The 15,217-nt window shown below is 34.6% G+C and overlaps 3 protein-coding genes across 6 annotated transcripts; all 3 read left to right on the forward strand.

Annotated features, from left to right (window-relative positions):
- Positions 1-740: 740 nt before the first annotated feature.
- On the forward strand, positions 741-5,021 carry ift46 (intraflagellar transport 46 homolog (Chlamydomonas)). 4 transcript variants are annotated; one of them, XM_051120334.1, is made up of 12 exons: positions 746-811; positions 1,334-1,427; positions 1,506-1,582; positions 1,654-1,802; positions 2,073-2,147; positions 3,681-3,774; positions 3,853-3,981; positions 4,084-4,202; positions 4,284-4,350; positions 4,431-4,491; positions 4,570-4,655; positions 4,781-5,021. In XM_051120334.1, exons 1-12 carry the CDS (start codon positions 788-790, stop codon positions 4,871-4,873), a joined length of 1,068 nt encoding a protein of 355 aa, XP_050976291.1. In that variant the 5' UTR covers positions 746-787; the 3' UTR covers positions 4,874-5,021. The 4 variants fall into 4 exon arrangements, with proteins under 4 accessions (XP_050976289.1, XP_050976290.1, XP_050976291.1 ...); XM_051120330.1 differs by having other exon boundaries at positions 752-811; positions 1,651-1,802; XM_051120332.1 differs by lacking the exon at positions 1,334-1,427 and having other exon boundaries at positions 741-811; positions 1,651-1,802.
- A 575-nt stretch (positions 5,022-5,596) lies between these two features.
- On the forward strand, positions 5,597-10,247 carry LOC127172097 (hemicentin-1-like). Its single transcript, XM_051121223.1, has 7 exons — positions 5,597-5,800; positions 6,024-6,274; positions 6,364-6,621; positions 8,045-8,179; positions 8,488-8,523; positions 8,602-8,633; positions 9,166-10,247. The coding sequence occupies exons 2-7, from the start codon at positions 6,130-6,132 to the stop codon at positions 9,286-9,288; spliced, it is 729 nt and encodes a 242-aa protein (XP_050977180.1). The 5' UTR covers positions 5,597-5,800; positions 6,024-6,129; the 3' UTR covers positions 9,289-10,247.
- Positions 10,248-11,771: 1,524 nt separating this feature from the next.
- LOC127172095 (uncharacterized) lies at positions 11,772-14,701 on the forward strand. Its single transcript, XM_051121221.1, has 7 exons — positions 11,772-11,950; positions 12,234-12,559; positions 12,642-12,899; positions 13,103-13,243; positions 13,579-13,614; positions 13,722-13,753; positions 14,240-14,701. The coding sequence occupies exons 1-7, from the start codon at positions 11,895-11,897 to the stop codon at positions 14,489-14,491; spliced, it is 1,101 nt and encodes a 366-aa protein (XP_050977178.1). The 5' UTR covers positions 11,772-11,894; the 3' UTR covers positions 14,492-14,701.
- Positions 14,702-15,217: the final 516 nt, after the last annotated feature.

A 15,217-nucleotide genomic window follows, 5' to 3' on the forward strand; every position in this document is an offset into this window, starting at 1 on the left:
CCAGCTGGTCTGACCAGCTAAGAAAGTGACCAAAACCCCTCAAAAACCAGCCTGCTAACCAGCTAAGACCAGGCTGGAAGCTTAGGTTGGTTTTAGCTGTTTATTTCAGCAGGGAGTACATCATGCAAAAATGTCTTTTATTCAGAAAATACCAAATGTGACCCACAAAACCAGTCTTAAGTAGCACCGGTATATTTGTAGCAATAGATCAAAATGATAGATTTTTCTTTTGTGCCAACAATCATTAGGATATTAAGTAAAGATCATGTTTTATTAAGATATTTTGTAAATTTACTGACGTAAATATATCTAAACTTAATTTTTGATTAGTAATATGCATATCATAGTGTATGCATAACTTAATTTGGACAACTTAAAGCGATTTTCTTTTTTCACCCTCAGATTCCAGCTTTCAAATATTTGTATCTCGGCCAAATAACAAACCATACATCAGTGTAAAGCTTATTTATTTAGCTTTCAGCTTTTTTAAATTAAAAATTGCCCCTTAAGACTGGTTTTGTGGTTTACATAAAAAACATAAAAAGGGAGCTTTTGCAATTCAAATTATAAAGGACGTAAATTATACAAAATCTGCAGCGTTTTTAATGCACTAAAAATGATGAATATTTTTCTTCTGGCAGCTAAAGCTGTTTATATTTTGACTACGTAATACCTCATGTTCTCTTGCCATTGAATAAAAATGAGTTTAAGAAACTCACAATCACGCGCACTTCCGCTGAACATCTCGCGAGATAAAGTTTCCTTGGCAACCGTACACCGTGTTTTCATGGAGAGGTCTGAGCGACAAAAGGTTTGTTATTATTATCGCGCAAATGTTAATTATTTAATCTCGAATACCACGTTAAATACGTGAGAATTTATATTAGACACAAATGTGGTGTGTTTTCTGCCTCGCTACTCAATGTAGCTTATAAATCAATGCAGCGCGCATCAAACACTAAGCTACAGTGCAACATTGTTATTCCTTAATGTTTATGTGACACATTTGTCTAAAAAAACGGAATAATTCACCACGTCACGACGTTACGTGTCGATAATGGTTACTGGCTGCTTGCTAAAACGGCTTCTGGTAGGTTATAATAGTCCCGTACAGCAAAACAGCTAAGTTAAACCAGCTGGAAAAGATTTGCTTCATAGGTTGTGTTTCTAAACCTTCCATGCTGCCTACTTAGGGCATCATAGACATGTTCTGAGTCAGCAGGGTTCTGGTATCACTATGAGTCCTACAAATACCATCTAGGTAGGCATCTTCTTTGGGTTTGAGACCCTGTTTTAGTAAAAACTAAAACGTGCAAATAATATCTGCAAACAGATTCAACTCACAACCAACCAGCCATACGACGAGAGTTTTGAGGTGAATGCAGAGGAGGCGGCCAGTGTGCACACACCATCCCCGAGACAGATAGGTCAGACTGTTCATCACCTCTTTACATTCCACCTTCCATTCCTCAACTGTTTTTAATGCCATTATGTGTTTATTTCAGTTTCCAGGAGGACGGGCAGGCAGAAGCCAAGCGCCATGGCCACTTTTGCTGGGGATAAACTAGAAGAGGACACTAAAGTAAGTTCACTATCTCATATTTGGTGAATAGTAAAATGAAGATTGAATGACCTGTTCACATCTGATAGCAGAGAAAGAAAGAGCCGCCATCTGGTGGTACTATTAATCAGAATGATGAAGAAGATGAGGAGGATGATGACGATGATGATGACGACGATGATGACTCTGATGACACAGAGTCTGATGAGGAGGAAGGGGAGCCCGGATCTGCTCCAGAAGGGTAGGGCCGATCATCTCCATCTGCTGGCCAAGATGAGAGAGATCAAGTTATAATAATGTTTCATGTACTTTAAGCTAAGGTGAAACTGTATCAAAGAATGAACAAGCTGTATAAGTTGCAATGCATTTCAGTAATATGTTTTATGAATAGTACTAAGAGCATTATAGTTATAACATCTACTCAAAACAAAAAGAGAATTTATTATTTTTATGTGGATATATAACGTAGATGTGTGTGTGTGTGTGCGTGTGTGTGGTTGATTACCCACAGGGCATATGACCCAGCCGATTATGAACACCTTCCTGTGACAGGCGAGATCAAAGAGCTCTTTCAATACATCACACGGTTAGCATGCACCAACTTCACACCTTCACAACATTTGATGTGCACCTGCACGCAAAACAAGATCAGAAAAACATCTGGAAAAATGACCTTTAAACTAACATGTAAAGGAGTGTTTCTTCAACTCGTTTAATTTTTGACTTTTGACCCTGTCGACATTAAGAACTCTTATTTGTTCAGTTTGTTTGCTGACAATGTCTAACAGTGAATATGAGCTATTCTACAGAATTGGTTCAAAGTCAGAGTTGGAAACGTCTTGGAAATAAAAGTGTCTTTTTCCACACATTTTGTTTGTATGCAAATTGTATAATATCCAAGGGACACATTTCTAGTAATTGTGCAGTTAATTCTCATATTGTATTTTCAGAAAGCTTTGTAATATATTCGTCCTCTCTCCAAATTTGTCACTACTGAAACACAGTAATATATAAATATATAAATTAATAATAAGAGTTACATTAACCTATTAAGGGTCACATTGCCCTGTTTGGCTTACATCTTCTTTTAACAATATTTTAAATGTGATTTATGAGATTTTTTTGAGATTTGAGAAAAAAAATGTTTAATTATAGAAAAATGGTGTTCGGTAGTGAGATTCTTTAAAGTTACACACAAATTTTTCATACTTTTAAACATATTTACCTCAAAATGATGGGGCCTATCTACTTACACCATGTAGCTATGAGAGAGAGGGACACATTAATATTTCCTGATCATAAATGTAGGGCTGAGAGTAGTATCTCAGGCAATGGACTTGAACGCACAATTTTGGTAGTGACATGAAAAGGCATGATTTTTTTTTACATAAAGTTTCATAATTTGCAACGAATATATATATATATATATATATATATATATATATATAATTTATTTATTTTTACTTTTTAACTAATATATTTAACAAAATCAAAAAGAAATCTTTAAAAACAACAATGGAAATTATTGCAGTACCATTTTCATAAGTTGAAATTTAAGGGTTAGGGTTCGGGACAGCCATGTCCCAGTTGAAAGTACCCACTAAATAATGATTTTCTGTATATTAGGCTTACTGATATTTTAAATATTGTTGTGGGATTAAATAGATAGTAGAAAGATCTTAGTAAACATCTAAGATAAAAATACTTAAATGCTTTTTAAATGTTTTTTTTTTTTTTTTTGTTCTGGGACAGCACCAATAATGTAGAATGGCCCATATACATACATCACAGGAGAATTCTATCATTTCTTTTCTAGACCTACAGGAACATCTCAAAATATGTATTGAGTTTGTGGTGGAAATTATGAAAATGTAAACAATTCTGGAGTAAAATGGCAAACCCTTGCCTCTTGCCAATTTAATATTTTCACGCTTTTACATTTGTAATATTTAGGTAACTTTAATATTATTTTATATAGTATTATTAATTATAATAGAAATACAATTATATTGCATTTAATCAAAATAAATATTTTCAAAACAGACACTCTTTTGACTTGTAGATATTATGGATACTTACTGATTTTTTTATTATTAATTGCATCGACTGTTTCTTTCAGATATACTCCACAGACAATAGAGCTTGACCACAAACTGAAGCCATTTATTCCTGATTTCATCCCAGCTGTGGGGGACATTGATGCTTTCCTCAAAGTGAGTGACAGTTTTCACATCTGAACCAGACATGAATGTCCCATTTTCAGCTTCTAAATCTTTCTGTTCAACCCACAGGTACCAAGACCAGATGAAAAAGCTGACAATCTGGGTCTCCTGGTTCTGGATGAGCCGTGCACTAAACAGTCAGACCAAACAGTGCTTTCCCTGTGGCTGTCAGAAAACAGCAAACAACACAATGTTGCTGTGAGTTCACACACTCACACTAGACGACTTAAGGTGCTTCGATGATTTTGGTAAGCGAAAGTGGTAGCTGAAATAAGAAAGTAATGCACATCTCTTTCATAGGAAGTGAAAGTCAAGAGCATTGAAAACCCAGAGAAGAACCCCAAAGCCATAGACAACTGGATCGAGAGCATAAGTGAGCTGCATCGGTCCAAGCCTCCAGCGACCGTACACTACACAAGGCAAGCACCAATCAATGCGCATTCAGAGAGCAGAACACAACATCTGTAATTTCATAACAAGAGTCTTGTATTTTTCTTCAGACCTATGCCAGATATCGACAGCCTGATGCAAGAGTGGCCACCTGAGTTTGAGGAGCTTTTAGGAAAGGTTAGATCTTCATTGAAATGTAATGAATGAAATCTGCAAATACAGTCATGTCAACCTTCACTTTCCCATCTGTTCATCAGGTGAATCTCCCCACCGCAGACATTGACTGTGATTTGGCAGAGTATGTTGACATTATTTGTGGTAAGTTGCATTTTTCTTCTTTTCTACAGCTTTTCTTGGTTTTACTCTATTGACTGTTAATGACTGTTAACCTGTCAGGAATCCTGGACATCCCTGTGTACAAAAACCGGATTCACTCACTTCACGTCCTGTTCACACTCTACTCTGAATTCAAAAACTCACAGGTTAGTTTCCGATACTCTTTTCACAGTCTGCAAATATTGATTACTTGTTTGGCATTATTTGTATTAAGTGGTTAAAGTTCTAGGTTGTATTATTGATGAGCTCATTTTGTTTTTCCTGTGATCAGCACTTTAAATCTGTAGCAGAGGGCCAGAAATCTGACACACCGCCTGCTTCACGTACAGCCACCGCTGAATTAGAAAGACTCACTTTGGACTGAAGTCTCCTTCATGGCCTATTTTCATACATCCTGTTTTGTTCTCAGTTGTGTCGCCACTTGTAAAGTTGCATTCTGTTTCGCATCTTAGATTGTGTGAATTCTTCATATGTTTATGTTTAGCAGACTTGTTTTATTAAAAACTTATTTCCTCAAACTGTAGACTGGAAATGTGACTTTAAAATTCATCACATCTACTCCATCAGTCCACTCACTGATTCTTTGTACAGTTCGCAATGAACTGGTCTTCTTTATTGAAGGGTAAAACCAGAGCAGGGGTCACCAAACTCAGTCCTGGAAGAGTTTGGTGACCCCTGAATCAGAGGATGATGGGTTTCCTTGTTTAATTACACTTCTTACATTATCAGATGTCACTTTATATGTAGTATCACAAGATCACACTCTTCATAGTTTTTTAGGACATATACTGTTAAATAACAGTAAGTACTGTATAAATATCCAGTAAAAACAGTAGTGAATTCAACTGAATCAACAGTAAACAAAGATGCAAGGCATCTGGTGATTTAGCAAAGTAGGATATCACAACCATAATTGATTTTAGACATTTAAATAATACATTGAACCAAAGTAAGTTGTCTTTTATGATTTAGTTATTGGTCTGATTGGTCTGTGTGAAACATGTACATGAAGCGTGGTCTATTAGACCATCAGAAGAGCCGCACTGCCTTCTTCCTTGTTCTGAGAGACTATTATTTTCCTGTTGTGGTTGTCAGTGGCTATTTTTTACTCTGAGAAGGCAGGTTTTGAGTGTACAAAAGAACATCATATAAAGAACGTCTACACATTTTAATGGGTTGATTAATGCTGATTTAGCTACAAAAAGATCTAGAAGTCTAGATCAACAAGTCTTTCTCCTGACGATGGCTGGATGATTCATTTATGTTTGGCTGTTTTTCTTTGCTGTGTTGGGTAAGTATGGCTAATCATTCCTATAGCTATATAATAAATAATATTTATAATTTTCAAAAGATATATATCTTACATATATATGATGTTTACTCAAAGAGACTAATTTTAACTTTTCAGGCCAATTACTATATTTACATGTGAGGTAATTTATAAGATGCAGTTTATCTTTTACTCTGGAGTATTTGTTTATTGATAGTAATGAACATACATATTGATCTGACAGCGAGAGAATTTAAAGTCAAAGAAGTGAAGACAGACTTATACAGTCGTGTTGAGCTCACTGGAGAGAAACTTGATCAGCATGTTGCTGACTCTCTGCAGTCAGTGGAATGGACCAAACGAAACATTTCCATTTAAACAATAACACCCTCATTCTGGAGAATGTTACAGCAAAGGATGAAGGAGTCTTCGTGGAAACTGTAGTTCTAAGAAATGGAACTACAAAATGCCTAAACTTTAAATTAATTATTCAACGTAAGTCAGACATATCAGAGTCAAGCTTATTCATGTAGAATTCATCTAATTTTGCTGTGCTTGTGCTTATTAACATATTCTACTTTAAGACCCTCCAAGTGTGACAGAAATTGTGGTCTCCTGGACCTCCAACACATCTGTGACTCTCAAATGTAAAGTAAGCGGTTCATTTCTGCATCTGATGTGGAAGAGAGAAGGAGTCCCTATTTTAGAGAAACACAGACACTCATTAAGTGAGGAGAACCAAACTCTACACATCAGCAACATAACCAACTCCGATTACGGGACATACAGCTGTACTGCTTCAAATGCATATGGAGAATCAGAAACGCACACAAATATAACCAGTGAGCAGTATTTCATTCATTGTGTACAATATATGAATCCTCAAAATGATGCCAGATTGTAATATTCTGTTCAGTACAGAGCCCCTAAAGGGACATTGTGGTGGAAAAAAATTTAGGGTAAGTGGAAAAAATTCAGGGTGGGAAAAAAATATATTGTTTATTTTTTATTTATTTCTGCCTTGCAAAACTTTTGCGTTCTCTCGCAAAACCAGCTGAGTCCGGACGAACACTTCCTGTTTACGTAACAGCTTATAAGTTAGTGGTTCATACAGCTCCGTACATTCATAATGGAGTGGTTCATAAAGTTTTATTTTGAACTTGAACTCAAGTAAAGAAATACAGCCAGTGCTTAGTTCAAGGCACAGATTTGGGACATTGTAAAATGTTTAATGTTTTTTAATGTACTACAACACTGGCATTTAGAGGCCCAAATTCAGTATTAATAAATACCCTTAATGCTAATTTTAATATTAATAACCTTATTAATATTACTTTATTTGCTCCATTTTATTTTGTGAAACTTTACTACGTATACGGAATAACCGTTTTATAAAAGCAATAAGCCCTATGAACTTTGCCTCATGTCGTGCCTCACATTGCCCCTTAGCTGTTATTAATTCACTGTAAACCACGACTTCTTGGGGCTTACTGCTTTAATAAACTGTATACCGAGTTCAGTCACCGTCTTAATACATTAACAAAGCATTTTCTTTCTATGAGGATATAATGCTTAATGTGGAATTTAGTGGGTTATGGTCATATTCTTGGCTATTCTGCTTGTCTGTATGCTGTATTAATAAGGTGTGTACTGAATTTTGTCCTCCAGTGTTTTACATTTTAGCATTTTAGAATGTCCCAAAACCACGCCTTGAACTAAGCACTGACTGTATTTCTTTATACTTGAGTCCAAGTTCAAAATAAAACTCTTTGAACCGCTACACTGTGAACATACAGAGCTGTATGAACCACTGCAAGCTGTAAAGTAAACAGGAAGTGATTGACCGAATTCAAATGGATTTGTGAGAGATTGCAAAATATTTGCGAGAGAAAATAATCAATAATTAATAATAAGTTTTGCAAGAGAACAAAAATATCTTTGTGAGAGAACACATACGTTTTGCGAGGGAACGCAAGTATCTTTGTGAGATAACGCAAAAGTTTAGTGAGGGAACGCAAAGTTTCTTTAAGGAAACGCAAAAAATTTGCGAGAGAACACAAAAAATTTTGAAGAATATGTTTTCCTCCCACCCCCCGCCCCCACCCTGTCCCTTCAGGGGCTCCGTACTGTAGGACCAGGAGTTAAACCTAAAACATCTTTAAACACAAAGGCGTTTTGTTAGACATATTTAAACTAACAAAATCAAGAAAAAATTTCAAGAAATAAGCATTGCATAATCATGTAATCTTTCGTTTTTCTTTTAAGGTGAAAACTCAACTGTTAACCAAGAAACAGGTACTAGTGGTAAAACTGATCATACTGTGCTTTTAAGTGGACTTACACTCACAGGTGTTTTGGGACTGCGCATCATGTTATACTGCCTTCACAAATACCATCACAGTAAGATTTTCTTCAGATCCATCAACAATGTGAATACATACTGCTTTATCAAAATAACTACTTGTTTATAAAACCTCAAAGCCTCCATTTTTAGGTTTCTTCTAACAAATTTCAATTTTCAAGTTTCTCAATCTCAGTACCACGTAATCTCAACATCTCAGTTCTCACCAAAGTGTTCTCAGAAAAAGAGAAGTAGTATGAACCACAGACAAAAAACTGAGAAATTAGGTCTATCTTAAAATACATGGCATAATGGCCTGTCAAATGATAATTTGTGTAGTGTATTTCACATTTGTTATATTTTTAAGGACAAAGAGTAGAAAAGTGCAGAACTACAGATGAAGGTAAAAAAAAAGTACTTTTTTTTCTGAGCTGCACCTAATATTATACAGTATCTTATAACCTCACTCTTTAATACACAGGGGATGCAGACAATGTCCATGGAATTTATAAGGTAATGCACAAAAATGCATAACTAGATAAATAATGATTTCAGTACACATTTTGATGTACATTAAAATGGTTACCATTTATTATTATTATACTTAAAGATCCCATAAAAATAAAAACATTTGTTATTCCATGCCTTTTAGCTTAAATGCCTCATGTACAAAATTATCTTTAAGCAGATTGTTTAGCTTTAAGCAAACAATATTGTTTACTTGCCTTGCACTTTATGGGTGTGGACAGTTTTTCATCCAATAAAATAAGAATTTTCATCCTGTTACCACCTGCTTTTGACTAGTAACAAATCATGGTTCAGGCTGTAAAGTAAATGTCTCACCTAAAAAAAAGTAATAGTAGTAATAGTAGTAATTTTATGTGGTCTTTAAGTCAAATAACAAACTCTTTGTATCCAGTGGAATTCTATGAATGATCCATGTATATAATTTGTCTATATGCATATAAATAATACCTATTTACTCCTGTCTCTCAGGAAATACCTGGCTCTCATGAGGTGACTTCTTTGTTGTACGTTTACACAGGTCTCAGCTGCTGCACAACACTTCGAGGACTTTGGTTACTCATGCAGGGAGGAAACAGCCGTTCTGTATTGTGTCACTAATGATCAGCCGAAAGCATGTCCTGATGCTGGAGAGGACAAATAGTATAAGAGCCTGCAAAGACACAAAATAGATGAAGTTGGCCCTGCTGCTGACAAAGAAACACTGTTTTATATTAGGCTGTAATTATATTTTAAACCACAACCACAATGACAAATAGAAGACAAAATAACAAGATATACTGTACCAAGTTCAGATAACCATAATGTAACAGAACCTAGCAGCATCACCACACCATGAATACAAACAATGCCTTTGCATTTATTTTAAATGCTAAACATTTTTTTCTTTTTTTTAATTAAAACAACCATGGCTTGGTCTAGCAGTTATTATTATTAATATTCTAAAGTGTGTATTAATAAATGTTCATATCACTTCTCTTTTTTATGCATTTCAAGAAAAAAATTAAATAACTGGATTTGTGGCTTATTTACAAAGACCCTAGGCCTATGCATGTTATGTTTCCTCTCTATAAACCAGAGAAATCACTGTAAAATATCCATTTACTGAACTAAACTACCAGTCAATAGTTACGATTTTTTGTTATTTTTTTAAAGAAGTCTCTTCTGCTCACCAAGCCTGCATTTATTTAATCCAAAATACAGCAAAAACAGTAACAAAAAAAACAAAAAACAAAAAAAAAGTGAAATATTTTTTATTATTTAAAATAACTATTTTGTATTTCAATATATTTTGAATGTAATTTATTCCTGTGATCAAAGCTAAATTTTCAGCATCATTACTCCAATCTTCAGTGTCACATGATCCTTCAGAAATCATTCTAATATGATGATTTGCTGAAATGTAATTATGCTAAAAATTCAGCTCTGAAATCACAGGAAAAAAATTACATTTATAATATAATAAATAGTACAAATATTTCACAATATTACTGTTTTTGCTGTACTTTGAATCAAATAAATGCAGGTTTGGTGAGCAGAACAGACTTCTTTAAAAACATTAATAGTCTTACTGTTCAAAAACTTTTGACTGGCAGTTTATAAACTTTACTGAATACTTTTAGCTTGTGTTGTTAAAAAAAATGTCATCACTTAATAAATAAAAATGAATCACAGTAAAGGTTATTGTTTGTATGTTCTTTAATTTGTTAATCCTTTGCTCACATTCTGAGCTGTAATTGTGAATTTGTATTTGCCTGTTGTGTATCTTAATAGTCATCTCACATATTCACAGATATTATTGTACATATAGTGGATGAATACATAATCTAATAGGATTTTTAATGCCTAAAGTTACAGATAGGCTGTAGGCCTGTTAAACCTTTGACACTTAAAGGCTTAATCCTAGTCCAAGACTAAAATGTAAGTCTGAGCTGTTTCACTTAAAAGAAACATACACTGATTGATTTTAAAACATGCCAGTACCTCTGTTTTGTCCTTTGTAATGCACATCAGTAATGTTTTTTTCTAAAGCATGTTAATAAAATTACTTGTCTAATGTCCTAATTGAACTAAGGCTGTGAAACCAGGCCTTTAACTATCCAATACTATTAAAAAATAAGTAAATAACGGAAGCAATATACAGGCCCAAATATTTTAATAACAGGCAGATGAGGGAATGTGAGTTTACTATGAAAAGTTTTTTTGGCACCAAGAACCCCAAGCCATAGACAACTGCTTCAGTACAAGCCTCCAGTGATTGTACACAAGGCAAGAACTGCAAAAAAAAAAAGCAAAAAAAACAACATGTATGTTCATACTCTGCTCTAAATTAAAAAACACAGGTTAATTTCAGATAATCTACATTATTACTTTAAATATTGTAGTGTTGTAAAGCGCAGGATTTTAACTGTTGAAATTCTAAGTTGTATTACTGATGAGTTCATTTTGTTTTTCCTGTGATCTGTAGCAGAGGGACAGAAATCTGAAACCGCCTGCTTCACGTACAGCCACCGCTAAATTAGAAAGTCTCACTTTGGACTGAGGTCTCCTTCATGGCCTATTTTCTTGCATCCTGTTTTGTTCTTAGTTATTGTGTTGCTATAGTTGTGAAGCTACATTCTGTTAACATCTTACATTCTTCATATGTTCATGTTTAGACTTTTACTGGAAATTCATCATCAAATCTACTCCATCAGTCCACTGCCTATTTATATTAGTTTGCAGTGAGCTGGTCTGTTCTAATTATACTGTAAAAACCACAGGATGAGGGGTTTCCTTGTTTAACTCTATTTCTTTAACAGATGTTTTAGATGTTTTCCTATAAAAACAATACTAAATTAAACTAAACCAACAACAAAAAGTTGAAAGTCATCTGGTGATTCAGCACAGCAAGATGATATTATAGCCATAATCAGTTTTAGACATTTAAATGACATGCTGGACCAAAGCAAGTTGTCTTTTATGATTTAGTTATTGTCTTGATATATTGCGTGAAACATGTATACGAGGTGTTGTCTATTATATCATCTAAAAAAAGCGGCCCTGCCTTCTTCCTTGTTCTAACCGCTTTTTATTTTCCTGTCGTGGGTTTTAGTGGCTATTTTTTACTCTGAGGTGTCAGTTTCAACTCGAAAGCATTAAAGCGTGTCACAGAAACAAGATCTACAGATTTGAACGTTTTGTGAAATGGTTACGATGTTATTGAAACGCTAATTTAGCTACAAGAGGATTACGAATAACTCTGGATTTATGATGTCTGGATGTTTAATTCATATTTGGCTGTTTTTCTTTGTTGTGTTTGGCAAGTACAACTAATAATTTCTATAGCTAATAATTATTGTGGTGTTTCTGTTTTCTTTTTGCTATTAATGCTTATGTTGTTCGTAATATATAAATCAAATACATTTTAAAAAGCTAGATATTGGATATATGTTGTATATATGATGTTTACTTAAAGAGATTAATTTAATCTCTTTAGCCCAATTACTACATTTACATGTATGGTCATTAATAAGATACAGTTTATCTTTTACTCTGGAGTATTTGTTTATTGATAGTAATGAACATACATATTGATTTGACAGCAAGTGAATTTGAAGTCAAAGAAGTGAAGACGGGCTTATACAGTCGTGTTGAGCTCACTGGAGAGAAACTTGATCAGCATGTTGCTGATTCTCAGCATTCAGTGGAATGGACCAAACGAAACAGATCAAAAACATGCCTATGTTTTATAAAACCAAATACCACAGTCAAAACTTCATACAGTAAATGCTGTGGAAAGGCTCATTTCTATTTAAACAATAACACCCTCATTCTGGAGAATATTACAGCAGAGGATGAAGGAAACTTCACTGAAACAATAATCAGAGGAAACGGAACTAAAATAATCCAAACCTTTACAATAATTATAAACTGTAAGTCAGACATACCAGAGTTATTATTTATGTACAACTCATCTCATTTTATGTGTTGCTCATTAACATGTTTTATTTTAAGACCCTCCAAGTGTGACAGAAATTGTGGTCTCCTGGACCTCCAACACATCTGTGACTCTCAAATGTAAAGTGAGCGGTTCATTTCTGCATCTGATGTGGAAGAGAGAAGGAGTCCCTATTTTAGAGAAACACAGACACTCATTCAGTGAGAAGAACCAAACTCTACACATCAGCAACATAACCAACTCCGATTACGGGACATACAGCTGTACCGCTTCAAATGCATATGGAGAATCAGAAACGCACAAAAATATAACCGGTGAGCAGTACTTCATTCATTGTGCACCTTATATGAATCTATAAAATGATGCCAGATTGTAATATTCTGTTTAGGACCAGGAAACACCTTTAAATACAAAGGCATTTCATAAGACATCTTTAAACAGAAAGCAACATTGAAAAAAAAAAAGAAAGAAAGAAGAATTGCATAAACATGTAAATTTTTTATTTATTTTTTTTAAGGTGAGAACTTAACTGTTAACCAAGAAAATGGTGCTAGTGGTAAAACTCAGTCTGATCAGACTGTACTTTCAAGTGGACTTGCAGTCGTAGGAGTTTTGGGACTGTGCATCGTGTTCTACTGCCTTCACAAATACCATCACAGTAAGATTTTCTCCCAAATACATTATCATAAATGTAGCTTCAGCAAAATAACTGCACATTTATGAAACCAACAGCCTCCATGATTTAGGTTTATTCTGTGACTCAGATCATGAACCTCAATACCACGTAATCTCAGCATCTCATGTCTAACCCAAATGTTCTCAAAAACATCAGTTTGAAAAAAAAAAAAAAAAAAAAAAATCACAGAAACACAGAAACCAGACAAATTTCCCCTTTTAAAAATTCCCCAGCTATTCTAGGGGCTACGTAAAACAGCAATTATTGCATTTCATGTCTACTTTGTACAGAATGTTTTACTGTTGTTATATTTTTAGGGCAAAGAGCAGAAAATGGCAGAACTACAGATGAAGGTACTGAAAATGAATTTATCTATCTGGCTATCTATAAACGCGTATTAATTATATTATGACTAATTACCAGCTGAAACTGTATAATATCTGCTAAATGTATTTCACAGGGGGCGCAGACAATAACCTTGGAATTTACCAGGTAATAAACAATTATCTTTATTATCTTAAAGACCCCATGAACATATATAAGTGTTTTGTGGCTTTTATTTCATATCTACTACCTTTGTGGCCTCCATATGCTAATGCATGTTAAATCACGCTTTCAGTAGATTTACAATTTTTATAGTCTAATCTTGCACTCACAAGCATCTCCAAAATTTTGTCCAGAAACAGATTAGATTTAAAATGTTAGCAGATTAGATTACAGAACATTTAAAATATTAAATTAAAAGCTTTTAACACTGTTTTGTCATGTTGTGCGACACTTAAAGATTTAATATTGTGCTTAATATTCTCAAACATTTGAAGCTGCGGTGGTCACTGTGCCTAAAAGCCACTGTCAAGTCATTTCATTGGGTCTTTAAGTCATGAAACAAACTCTGTGTACCCAGCGGAACGATTAATGTGATTTTTTTTTACATAAATATAATAATACCTGTTTACTCCGACCACTCCTGTCTCTCAGGAAGTAAAGGACACTGAAGAGGTGCCTCCTTTACCGTACGTCTACTCAGACTTCATTAAGCCGAAAGAGAGCAGTCAGGCCTGCGCTACAGCGCAACACTTTGAGGACTTCGATTACTCTGAGGTTGGATACACATGCAGGGAGGAAACGGTTGTCCTGGACTTTGGTTATTCTGAGGTTGGACCCTCAGCAGTACTGGACTGTGTCTCTAATGAAGAGTCCACTGCGTGTCCTGATGCTGAGGAGGAATGACAACTGATATAAGAGACTACAGACATGTTGGAGTGAAAACAGCGAATGCTATCACACTTTCATATTCACGAATCTGGTGCAGTGCAACATTTAAAAGCAAGACGAGGTGGTGAAAATAATACGTTACCTCCTGGGGCCAGTTGCATAAACTTAGCCTCTATGTTAAGACAGTGTCTTAAGAACTATTTTGACCAACTAGCAGTTAACTAAGGGGTAATCAATCATATATTTTGGATTCAACTTAGACTCATCTAAGTTTTTGTGTAACCGAATTTTACAAATTTTGACCAGTCTTATAGAAAGAAATTAGATGACTAACTTTTAAGACTAGTCTAAACCTTTTATGCAACTGGCCCCTGGTCAACCACTTGAGGGCAGCAAAAACAATTGAAATACACACAGGCTGTCACTAAGGTACAAAAGCTAAAAGGTACAACCTTATACCGTATTTACCCCTAAATGTTGCATATTACTACCTTAAATGTACATATTAATATTTTAAAAGTTTCTTTTGAATGGCTACTACCTCAGTGACAGTTCTCACCCCTCTTTTTTCTGAGAGTAGCAGCGCTTCCAATTATTACAAAGACACAGAAACAGCAACATTGACCGACAATGCACCTTAAAAATAACAGTTTCATGATTACAATTACTTTCAATATGCGTCATTCTGAAAAACAACAACTTGTTTCTTCTTTTGCACATTGCATTGGATCATGCACAGCA

Source organism: Labeo rohita, chromosome 10, assembly GCF_022985175.1.
Source record: "Labeo rohita strain BAU-BD-2019 chromosome 10, IGBB_LRoh.1.0, whole genome shotgun sequence".
NCBI classification, from domain to species: domain Eukaryota; kingdom Metazoa; phylum Chordata; class Actinopteri; order Cypriniformes; family Cyprinidae; genus Labeo; species Labeo rohita.